Genomic DNA, 13,156 nt, shown 5'->3' on the forward strand with positions numbered 1-13,156 from the left:
AAAAGTATAAAACATACTAAAGCTCTGGTAATAAAACCACAGCCACCTTCCAACAAAGGGAGTGGGTTTCGACTCCCACGCCCGCAAGAGATATAAAAGTGATACTATTAACAGCTGCTGTAATAATAACATCATAAGCAGGAAGAAACAAGCTAGCCTATATTGTCTGAACAAGTTATAAAAAAGAAAAAGAGGAGCTAGCACTGGTTGTATTCTACATTAGGTTAACCTTCGCAGTGCTATTCCCACACCTTGTACTGAAGCAGATTTCACTTTTTAGAAAAAGATAATGTAATGTCAACTATCAATACATACCCCTGTCAAAACGGACTGTGTTAAACTTATCAACAAGAGAATTCTATAAACGCTAGCTAAATGGAGTTACTGCATTGTATGCCTCAGTGACATGCCTTGTCAGACACTTTAAAATCTTCATTTGCCAACGTTAGTATTGACCTCAAACTCCAGGATGTGACCTGACAAGATAATTTTGTAGTCTGAAAATGAAAATTACGCCTACACAGCTTACACACCATTTGTAGCCAGTAGCCACTTCAATGTCGCAATGTCCCAATTAGGTCATCTTACTTCGAGAGAGACAGCTCCAGTAAGTGGAAACTGCTTCCCTGCTTAACATACAGTAAGTGGTTCTTGCTTGATGCATTGTCCTTCCGCAATACTGGTCAATGTTAGAACTGCCGTGCTTATCAGACAGACTTAATAATATATACAGAGCACTCATCTAACTCTGAGAGGAACCCTATGAGCAAGGGGCAGGGAGAATCTCGTCCAGCATGTTCTCTTGACACTTCTTCAGATGGTAAAGCTGTCTCCGCAAGTGCAACACCTGCCATGTTAAGGCTGATTAGTACACTGCTCTAACATCTCGCCAGAAAACGAACATTGTGGAAAATTTTTCTGTAAGAAAAAATAAAAAAAATACTGGAGACATCAAAAATTTATATTCTAAAAGAGATGGCCCTTTGACATTCATTAAATTCACATCATAGTTTTCCCAGCATGACATTCACCAAATAGTTCTCTTTACTAGAGCATATGAAGGGTCAAGTGTAATGCAAATGATGAAAGCCAAAGATATTTGTGAAAATGCAAATTGTATTTGGTAAAATCTCTTTGTAAATGAACTCTGAGTTCAAGTTGTGTTTGGTAAAATAACTTTTCCAATGAGCTTTGGATATATATTTTATATTTTTTATATATCTTTTATTAAAAAAGACCCAAACTCTTCGCCGGCTATGGCCACCAAGGAGTGGCATTAGTGGCCATTGGTTGAGGTCCCCTGAGGTTGCACAACCTCGGTGACCCTTGGTGCCTGCATTGCGTGCCGCCTAGGTTGAGTGACTCTCACCAGAGTCAGGTGACCTTAACCAACGACCGCCGATGCCAAATCTGGCACACTAGTAGCTGTAGCCCTTTGCCAGACCGGCAAAGGGTTTGGGTCATTTTTAATTAAAAAAATATAATGAGGGACAAAATCAGAAATTTGAAGAAGTGGTGAGGGTAGTTTTAGAAGAAAAAACTAATTTCAGTATTTGGCCAAATGCTTCTAGCATTGGAATTTTAAACTTTTCAACGGCTAGCATTTGGCTGAAAGTCCTTTCGTAAAACTTACCAAACCTCAACATCTTCCCAAGGGTCTGTGGAGGCAAAAGCCCCTCAGGAAAGCTGTACCAAACGCATCTGAAATTATCAACTAGCAGAACTGAGAGCACAAAATGATCTGAGACATCTCAGTTCAAGCCCTACCCAAGAAGAAAAAAAGCAAGCAAAATACAGGTGAAAAAGGTGTGAAGTTAAAGTCTTATTTATGAAGAAATGAAAAGGAGCTCTTCTTCAAAAGACACTCTCCATCAGCAATAAAACAAAAGCAAAAAGGGGCAATGACGTTATGGTTAACATTTCAGAAAAGAGATGTCAATACCTGTTCTTGAAGCATGGCAGGAAGATTATCCATTGAAACAAGGCTCTGTACTTCCTCCTGAAGCTTCTCATCTTTAATACTGTACCAGGTTTCAGGTGGCAACGTCAACAGAAGTGCAGTTAAGATATTACTTCCAACAGGTCGAGTGCTACTACAGTTATTGGGATCAGGGGCACCACAACAGAGTTCCATCAGAGATTGTGGGACCAGCATGTTGACTTTTTCCTCGTTTTTACCCTTCACAATTGTTGCACTTAGCACCATCCCAGTTTTGTGACCATCAGTTTTCATGCATTTAACGCATGTTTCATGACCACAAGAGCAGCCTGAGGTGCCAGATTTTCCACTTAAAATTTCTGCCCCCTGGCAACAGATGCTGGCTGCGATTTCATGAAGATTTCCGCTGCCACCAAAAACTGGAACTCTTCCGCAGCATAAAGTTGAAGACAAAAAATTAACTATGTACTTGAAAAAACCAGCATCCTGAACTTGCTTTAATAGCTCTTCCTGCAAAAGAAAAAGAACAGACTCTTTGTCAGTGTCTGTTTAGACGAACAAGACTCCATTTCAAGCCTACGAAACAACAAAAGGATATGACATGCTACACCATACCCTGATCGCAAGTCTTTGTTTTTCTTCTTCGCTTATCCCTATACCACCATCCTGTTCCCTCTTAACTTCAGCAACCCATTGGATAAATTTCCCAAAACCAGACGGGGGTGATGCCAAAAGAATACTGAGAATGCCATTGATATCTTTCACATCCTCAGACTTCAACAGATGAGGAACGTCATCCATTAAGTACTTCACAACACTGACCCAACCTTCACTTTTGCAGCTCTGCATACAATTTAAGATTAGATGTTAAAATTACAAAACCAGTAAAATGCAGTAAAGACATGGAACAAAAAATCCATTAGCAAATGATAGCAGAAAGGCACAGTATATCTTGCGCCAGTTGTTTAAATTACAAATGAGGGTGTGCATAGCACAAGGGGAACTAAAGAAATGCCGATCATATTTCCCTTCGTTTAAACTAGCACTTTGTGATCTGTTCCCCTGACCTTTTGTCCTCCTTGAATCTACAGTGATAAGTATTCCCTACGTCTGCAGTCAGGACCTTCACTAAAAGGGAAACTTTTACATTGGAGTAATCTTTACAATACATAGTTCAGGGAAGAAGAAACTTTTACATTGAAGTAATCTTTACAATCTATAGTTCAGGGACTAATAATTTTCAGTGGAGCAACAAATAAATATGAACAGCATGCCACAAGAGCCTAATAACTGTCATCTAACAATGTGTGTGATGGGTCATACAAGAACCTGAGTTGTTCTCAAGGTAAATAAAGAGAAATTACCAATAGAAACCCAAACCTAACATGATATGAAGGCAATCAATCTTAATTGACACAACTTAACTTGAAAAATTATAACTCTTTGCCTATAAAACCCAATGTTTCATCACATTGATGAAATTTTGTACTATTTTAACAATAAAAATGATATTGACATGAACTAACATTCATGATAACACAAAATAATTGTCAGTCCTAAATCTTACTGGAACCAGGAAATTATTTGAGATCATGTCAGTGATAGGATCAGCAGTTACAGGTGCATTTGATCACTACTAGAAAGAAAATACATAATCACAGATTAGCGTAACTGACTATGAAGTCCATTAATGCTGTCAAATCAAACTTTTCAAGACTTTACAGGCAACCTGCAAGTTTAAGGTCTACAATGCCATTTATCGTGCATAGGTCTGCACAAACTCGAATTTCCAATACCAATGTCGATATTCAAGACATTGAAGTCACACTTTCAGGTAAAAGCCGATGCAAATAGTTGAAGCCTCCAATCAGAGATGAGATATGTATAAGCTGTCTCTCCAAGTCCGAACATACAGTACACAAATACACAAAGACTGAAAGAGAGACTACTCTCTATTGCTTTCTGAAAATTGAGTCCTCAAGCACAACTTAAAAAACAGAAAATTCAGATTGTGTCATTTTATAGGTAATTTAAATACCATAAACTAAATTGACTAAAATCTGAATCAGCACTTTATTATCACGAGATTAATGAAAAGTAATACTCTGAAGCTCATCAACAAAGTTTAACAAAAAATGAAGTAAATTATCTACTGCTAAAAGAAGTTATGCCCAGCAAGATTTAGTCTGTATCAGCAGGGAGGAAAAAAATTGGATCTGGAAACAGGATGAATACAGATATTGGCACCAGCACTCTGATGACATATCAGTGACACATCAGTCAGTGCTTATAGTATGTCAAAGCCACCAATTTTACCATGTTTAGCTTCCTTACATATAAATCTTAAATTAACATATTGAGCTGTTTGGTCTTGTAATGAAGGCATCTATCACAGTAACTGCTGAAACAGAGCTAAAATTTTCAAAAAAATGAGACTGAAAAAATCAATCTGGAAAAAGGAGAAACAAAAATAAATACAAGTTATGCGATTATAGCACATATTACATTACTGCACTGCATTTACTGATTAAGAATGCTTATAGATTAACATGACATTTGCCATACCAGGGTATAAAGCAGCCTGGAGTCCCTCTTTGGCCTGGATATAAGCATGAACCTGGGTAAAATAAAATAATGGACTTCAGATGACAAACTTACTTGGTTAGAGGTGTATATTATACATATCCTTGGTCTTTGACATTCTGGAATTTACTGTCTATATGATTTGCAGGTTTAGGCATATTAAGCCAGTTATATAAACTTTTGTCTAGATAACTCATGCTAGAACAATTCAAACTAAATTCCATTTCTAACTTGTAAAAGCAAAACTAGTTTGGTTCTTTCAAGTTATTGAGGAACATATAAACGACACTAGACCCAGATTGCAAGTATCTCACAAAAGTTCCCTCAACTTCTAATAGGCCATGAGAAAGCATCAGGTATGCTACTTATTTATTGACTTTTTCAATGTATCCTTGCAGCATGAAATCTTGGAACCTAAGACTGTTTAGGTTAACAAATGCAAATGCATAGACATGTTCAAATACCTACAAAACCCATGTTATATTCATAAGAACCCTCTGAAGAGACAAGTTCCGCTCCACTGAACAAATGACATTACACCATGTCAAATATTTCACATACCCTCTTCTTTGTCCAGTTGTCTTGTCAACAGTATCCATGGCTTCCCAGAGGAGGGTAAGTGGAACCCAATGAGGGGATACTTGAAACGTGCAACATCCAATATCAGTACCATGTCACTTCCCGCATGATAACCACCAATAGGTGAAAAATGGCCAGTTCCTGTCTGCAAACAAAGTCTTTTATGCTGTCATCAACTTATGCATCATTTTTCCATTAAAAACTAAGCATTGGCTGATGTGACAAAAAACAATCAAGATAACATCCCTCATTAAACCGCAATTCAAGGTACATTTCCTGTGAAATAAATACAATGCTCAGAATATGCATTTGGAAACTGAGTCGCTTTTGAACTTCTTATCTATTATTTAATTCCTATGCTGTAATTGGGAGGCATTGATGCTCATTAGTACTCTTTTACTTAAAAAAAAAAAAAAAACTACCCAGGATATCCGCTGTGAAATATGAACAGAAACTAATCAAAGAAGAGACTTCGACTTAAGATGTGGCCTACAAGATTTTTCTGATGACCAATTCTTGTAAATGCTGAAATAAGTCACATAGATAACCATTCCATACCAGAGCGCAAGTTTTCTGTTCTAAATTTGACACTAGCTATAATGCCTCCAACAAACAAACAAACTCCAGAAACTTCCAAAGTCTCTACTCAGCAAAGCTCCCCTCTGAAATGTTGCCAAGGACAAGTTTTTTCCACCCAGGTGAAAACTACGTAACTCACAAGAGACGAGATAAATCGGTGGTAGACAAAACAATTACTTTACAAAGCTTTGCTGCAGATGGAAAGCTCCATCAATCCATGGCTAATCTGAAAATCCTAATAGGAAAAAGATTCTGCTCCTCTTTCCCTTTTTTAACTTTTTTTTGGGGGGGGTGTTTATGTGATAAACTAGGAACCAGTCCTAAAGAATCAGTGAGACTGGCTCACAGTCTTGAGAGACAAAGTCCATATAGACTCCAACCAATCATTATTTGTAATATTAGAGATGCCAAAGATTTTAACATGTTTATTAATTCTACATGAAGCGGGTTTCTCAAGATTTGCATTTCTTTGTGGAGTAGGATAATACTGGAGTTTATAAATATGGTGTTCTTCAGATTGGGAAGTTAGAAATAGAATGACTGAATATCATTGAACTTTAACAAATTGTTGCTTTAGAATGGTGTGATGCTATTCTAGTTTTAGGTTTGATGCTTAAGAATACCCCATTATTATTCTTAGGAGCTTCAGCCACGCCAAAGATCTTCAATCTTTACGAGTTACTATCTGCAAGTTCCCTCTCAATGCCTGATCCAAATTTAGCTTACTATTCCAAACTATCTTCCTACATCACCCTAGCTAAGCAAGAGTTTGCTTAAATCCCATTCACCTAACCTTCGATTTGCACATGCTCAAAATCACAAAGCATCCTTAGCAATGTTCTGCTCTCTACAAGATGCATTCCCACTGATCTTCATTGTCTGAATTTAATCATTCAAAGGATCAACGACCAATAATGGGGGCAAAACTAGTTGCATCTGCCCCATCTTCACCGAACCACTAAATTTGTTGCCATAAAAAGTAATAAGGTTAAGACTTTTCTCATCTTCATCACCCTTTAACTTTTAAGCCTTAGCTCACTCCTTATGCCTTAGAAGGCAAAGAATTAATAATCAACCAATCCTCTTAAGAGATGCAATGCCCCCATCCCAACACACAAATCAGCACAATGTTTTTGTGTTGAAATTCCTACCTGTTTAAAAGCAGCTCTGTGATAGGATGAGACCAGGTGACAATTATCTGAAGAAGAACATCTTTTAACAAACTGACGGAAGAGATCTACAGTGGTTTCACTAGTCCGAAATGCTTCAACTTCAGCTCCAGCACATCGAGCCAGACATGCTACCTTCCCAAATGATATGCCTTCAGCTTTAACTTTTTCCAGAGGCTCACACCAGTCTAACATAGACTCATCAAACCATCTCCAAGGACCTACAATTCGAAGAACAATTTTATATTATACAAATGCACATGCATATGCAAAACACTCAGCCAATATTTGCTATAAGAATCCCAAAAAGCTTGATCTTCTCAAAAAAATGGGAAAAGAAAGGTTGGATTCTCAAGGCGTTTATCCATTGAAATAAGAAAAATTCAATAGGTTTCTTCCTCCCATTTTGAACACTCATAAAAGTCCTAAACGTTCTCTAGTCCATGCACCAACAAACCAAGCATGACCAAACCAAAAGCGCATCTTTAGGCTGTCAAAGAAACAAAAGCATGCAAATGAACAACTTTACATCTCTAATAAAAGGCAATCGTTTGCACGGAAAACTTATCTAATTCTCAAATTTTACAAACCTAAGAAGAAAAAGATTTTATGGACATATTCACAACAACTAACGCCTCAAGGAAGTTAACTCCATTCATGAAGCTACTAACAACTAACTTCATATGCAAGCTGCAATGTTAGCCCTCAACATTCCATGCTACAAGACAGTACAGCCTCCACAAAGTATATTTTAGTAATAAGGAAATACATGTTAGAATCAAAAAGAATCATGGGTTTGTTGATCACTGGTCCCACTCAATACTAGGCCAAGAACTTTGAGAAGATGTATATGTTGAACTGAACACTATTTAAGTCCATACACTCAATTCTCCTCGTTAACCCAATCCTCCATTCACATTTTGGACCTCCTTTAGTCAACGTGCATTATATGCTTCAACAATGTAGTACTCCTTTCTTATTAAAGAAAGCCACTCTCTTGCAAATGCGAACAGAGTTCAAAAAGATGTCGAACTGTAAAAAGGCCCACCTTTCCATTTCCTTCCAGGGTCAATGGCAAGGGCATTCAAGACCATCGAGAGGCTAGCCAATCCACAATATGCAGGCTCCGATTGCGTTTGAAAGTAAGAGATCAACTTATAAAATCCTTCCATCGTCCCAGCTTGGATGGCTTCGATGAAGAGCTTCTGTTGATGACATAACACGAGTTGAAACCAAGTTCATTCAACGACTACTGTACAAGAGAACAGCAAAAAGAAAGCATAGCATCCTCTAAGCATGTTCCGAGAATGATTTAAAGCCGTAAGTCATCATGATATCCCTTTCAAAAGCCCATCTTATTTCAGAATCCTCCAATTTCTTCATTCGCCCGTCAAAGCTAGCAACTTTTTCAAATAATCGGTAATGCTTCTCTACAAGACGCAAACTTTTCAAAAAAAGCGCGCGACCCACAAAACCAAAAACGATCATACGGCACATAATCTCGACCGGAGCGACTCCCGTCTCCAAACTTCAAGGCGAGAATTCCAACAGAGACTAAACCGACACAATGCAGCCGACACACGAAGCTCAGGCACAGTCGAAGCGCTGATCACCGGCATCGTTGGGAACTGAACAGGTCAGAGAGTTCACGTTACCTTGCCTTCATCGGAGGCGAAATCGATCGCCGGAGGAGAAGGGAGGACCCGCCGGTAAAGACCCGACGTCGCCATGTCCCAGGCGCTTCGCTTCCCCCTCGTTCCTGCCGCTCTGCAAGACTTCAGTTCGACTCCGCCGGATCGAAGGGGAGGTGGGTATTCGATTTCGACGACGAAGAAGAGAGAAAGGCGACGGCTTTTTCGGGGGAGGACTCGAAGCGGGTCTTCTGGAGAAGCTTTTTGCTTGCTGGAAAGGTCTTCCGCAGTGGAAAAGAATGGCCGGAGGAACACCTCTTACCGTAGCCAATTTTGAAAAGTTAACGCATAAAACTTAGATACGTCGAAGGATGGGTCAATTCCCCCAAAAAGGACGGGTCGACTCGGATTCCTTCCTACCCAAAAAAAGAAAAAAAACTCGGATTCCGATTTAAATAGATTTTTGGGAAAATTTCAAATAATGACTCGAGATATTTTCAATTTCTTAAATAAGGATTTAAAGTGAATATTTTTTTAAATAAGAACAAAATGGTATATCAATCTCAAATAAAAGGCTTGAAATATTTATGGCTGTTTCAAATAAGGGCTAACCTCATCGGCTTACCCGTCAGCAAAAAATTCCAACCAATCGCATGCATTTTTGTCTAAATACAATTTAAATTTAATTATATTAAAACTTAAAAAATAAAAAAAGAAGAAGAAGGAACACACATGCAAAGGGCTCCCTCCCATTTGTGACCATCACACCATCGCCAGCTAACTGTCATATTTAATGAACTAGGCTCCCTCCCATTTGCTCAAATGGGGGCACAAGTGGGCAACCCTACCTAGATCTAAGAGATAGTAAAGGTGCGCATAACAAAATTTTGGAACAGAAATCGAGAAGTTAGAAATTTTAGCTTATTTCTTTTTTAAATCTATTTACGAAATAGAAATGTTCGAGAAATAGAAAAATCAAATTGCATTATCAAACGGATTTATGCTTCAAACCTCGTTTCAGGAAATAGAAAAGTAGAAAAATAGAGAAGTAGAAATTTTATTATGTGCGCCTTAAGGGTCGATAAGCCCCCACCCTTGGTCGGCGGGTTCATCGATGCTCATCCATGCGTTGATGACCCCATCAGCCATCGCTGCCGCCGATGAGGTGAGGGCCCCACCTATGTTTTCCCTTTTTTTCTAGTTTTATTTATTTTTTTACAAAAATAAATAAATAAAACTACAAATTTTAAAAATTTAAAAAAAATTAAAAAGACGAAATTACCCTTCACAATTGGTGAGTTCGAGCCCTTATTTGAGACTAATATGATTATTTCGAGTTCTTATGTGCAATAATGTCTACTTCAGGCTCTTACAACTAACTTGATCTGTATTGTTAAAATATTTGCATATCTAACTAGATTTAGGAAAACTCACGTCTAAATCGAGGTGAGATCAAGTGAAGGCGAAAAAGAGGAGAGAAAGAGTCATAAAGGTAGGCGGGTTAAGTCTAAAGTTTCGTTTATTTTATGGAAAATAAATGGTTTGGAAAACATTCTCCTAAAAATGATCGTTTTTATTGTCTGGAATAATTAATCAACAAAAAAATCTTCTAAATCATTTATTTTTCACGAAAAAAATAACTCTACAATTTTTAACCCAGTTCATTAAATATGAGTTAAAAATTGTCCTATAATTTATTTTAATAGGTCTTAGGAAAATTCCCCCATATACTACACTTCACTCCTAAATTTTCGTTCTTCACTTTCCTCAAAATATTTAATTTTTTTCCTATTTTTTTAGTGGAAAGAAAGGAAATATTCCAATAACGGGACAAGCTAGTGCGCTTACATACGGTCAAACTATCAAAAGTTGATTTGGAAAGAAAATCATGTTGTTTCCCAGAGTCAGTTGACATTGATAGTAGGGGCAATGATCCCGCTTGACACGTTTACTTAGATTGATTATTTTCTCAAAAAATAATTTTTAATAAAATATTTTCTTAATAATAATTACTTATGTTTTTTTTTAAATAAATGAATCAAAAATATTTTCGTAGTTCACAAAAATATTTAGATAAATTTATTATTGATAAATGAAAACATTTTTCATTTGTTAGTCATTCAAAACGACACAATCGATAATTTTTAGAAAAATATTTTTTATTTTCACGAAATAAAATGAGTATACTTTTATTTCGAAATGAGGCATTTTGTGAAAAGTCCCAGACATTTATAAGTGTTGGGGAGAGTCTTTAGATGTGTAGGTCCGTGAAATAGGCACCATATTCTTGGTGGATTTATAGAAAGTAGCAAATCTTCTTTCCAATTTTTGCACTCAAAAGATCAATGCCTTAAGGTTCGATCTAAGATTCCATTTTTTTCTCGGAAAACGAACGGTTTGAAAAATATATTTTTTAAAAATAATTACTTGTATCACTTATAAAAATGAATAAATGAAAAATATTTTTGTCTTTATGAAAATGTTTAAACATAAATTATTATCAATAATCAAAATATTTTTATTGACTAATTATTTCAGACGATACAAGCAATTAAATTCATGAAAATGTTTTTAAAATTATTCAGGGCCTACATGTTTTCATTCTTTTTTTCTGTTTATGAACAGAAAATTTTTTTTGTTATCGGGAACAAAAAAGAACAGTAAACGCGTTTGTTTGCGTTTTTGTTCAAAATCAGATTTTTTGTTCTCGGATCACAAAAAGAACATAAATGAGAAACAAAAAAAATTTGTTTCTTGCTCCGTAAACACTTCTTTATTTTCTTCTTTTCTTCTTCTTCTTTTTCTTCTTCTTTTCTTTAGCCGGTCATCGGCCTCGGCCATGGCCGTCGAGGGCCGGCGACCTCGCCGGTGGCCGGGCGAGCTCGAGCTCGCCGGATCCAACGAGGCCGAGCCTCGCCGGGGGCCGGTGACGCTCGGTCTCGCCGTGGCTGGGCGACGCTCGGCCTTGCCGGCAAGCCTCGCCGTGGGCCGGCGAGGCCTCGTCCCGTGGCCTCCGGGGCGATCGGCCGAAAGAAGAAAAAATAAAAAAAAAAGGAAAAAAGGAAAAAAAAAATTAAAAATTAAAAGAAACAAAAAAAGAATAAAATCTACCAAATGTGTTTCTATTCATTTTTTATTCCCAGAACAAATTTACCAAACGCATCTTACGGGTCAAAATTGTTCCGAACAAAATATACTTTTTTTTTTTTATTTCTGTTTCCTGGAACAATTTTTGAACAGAAACGTTACCAAATGCGCCCTCATTTTCCATTCAACTAACATAGCCTAAACGTACTTTCATAATCATTGTATCCATATCTTCTTCAAAGAGGCATAATCTTAATCAAGCAATTAAGTATCAATGAATTAAATACTCGAATGTCAACGAAAACATTTCTTATTTGATATGTTGATATCTAACCCTTCTAATTATTCATTGATACAATTAAGTAGATGTGACAAGCTGAATAGGTTCTTTGAAGGGCTTTTGTGTTCTCATCCTTCTTCGATCGCAGGAAATTTCTTCTAGCCGGTGGTTACAAACATGGACATCGTCCTTGTATAAATTTAATTGTAAATAAATTGGGGAAGGATCTTCATAAATTTTAATTTGTCAATCATGCACCAAATCTCCTTCAACTAAAGAGGGAGGGAAATATGACCTTCTTGAGAAAGTGACGAACCATCCAGTGGAAGCTCATGTAAATGCAAAGAGCAGGAAGACAAAAAAAAAAAAAAATCATAATTTGGAAGGTCAATTCGTTGAGGAGAAAATGCTTCTTGTGCTGACTTTGGTCTAGTGGCTTTGGTCTAGCAGAGCTCAGTGACTTGAACCAAAGCCAATTAACTAACATGGACAGGGAAAAGGAACAAACTTAGCCATTTATTGAACAAGCAAAAGCATCGCTTTTTTTATTCGACACTTGGTCTCAAATTGAATACGAGCACTGCTTACAGAGCGCTCAATTCTCCGGACAGTCGATCGACGACAACTTACACTTCCTCAAACGGGTAATTCTCGTATCTCATCCTACAATCATCAAGTTGAACCTGCCCTCCCATGGTGTACACGCACGAATTCTGCAGCCGGTACCTTGCGAAGTTCATGCGGACGTCACAGTCCGTCGGTGAGATCGTCCCGCTACAGGCCCCGAGGCCGTAGCGAGGCTTGAGATGTTCTGGGGGCTCTCATTGAGATACTTAAAACGCAAGCTCGACGTCTTGGCGACCAAATCCACAGTCACGTAGCCGACGGCTTGCCAATAAGGATCGTCGAGAGAGTACTTATCAGGACTGCAATATATGTCTTGCACCGTCGTGTCAGGATTTGCCCTAATAATGTAGAAAACGTGAAAGATTGCAAGAATCCAAACCAGGCTCCTCCCAATATTAGCCATGCATATATCCATCTTCGATTCGTCTCGTGCATCGATTTGGGTTTCGTTTTTTTTTTTTTTTTGGACAATAACGGAAACACTTCATTAAGCACTTGAAAATGAGAGTCCCAATACATGGGCGTCATTACATAGTAGATCTAACAAAGTTTGAGGAGGGGATGAAACCTAATTCATAGAAAAGCAATTGTTCCGGTGGGCTTTGGCTACCCAATCTGCCACAGAATTGGCCTGTCTTGAACAATGGGCTATTTGAACTTTTGTGAAGGCCTGCAATTTTTC

At 37.6% G+C, this 13,156-nt stretch overlaps 1 protein-coding gene across 1 annotated transcript; it reads right to left on the reverse strand.

Moving 5' to 3' along the window:
• Nucleotides 1–252: 252 nt before the first annotated feature.
• LOC104456288 (glutathione gamma-glutamylcysteinyltransferase 1) lies at nt 253–8,809 on the reverse strand. Its single transcript, XM_010071052.3, is given in 9 exon segments — nt 253–847; nt 1,943–2,449; nt 2,555–2,782; nt 4,505–4,556; nt 5,084–5,159; nt 5,162–5,246; nt 6,832–7,070; nt 7,898–8,054; nt 8,505–8,809. Coding segments are annotated over 9 exon segments (1,506 nt in total). The 5' UTR covers nt 8,580–8,809; the 3' UTR covers nt 253–760.
• Between the last annotated feature and the right edge of the window lie 4,347 nt (nt 8,810–13,156).

The sequence above is a fragment of the Eucalyptus grandis genome, chromosome 8 (assembly GCF_016545825.1).
Source record: "Eucalyptus grandis isolate ANBG69807.140 chromosome 8, ASM1654582v1, whole genome shotgun sequence".
In the NCBI taxonomy this organism is placed as follows: Eukaryota; Viridiplantae; Streptophyta; class Magnoliopsida; order Myrtales; family Myrtaceae; genus Eucalyptus; species Eucalyptus grandis.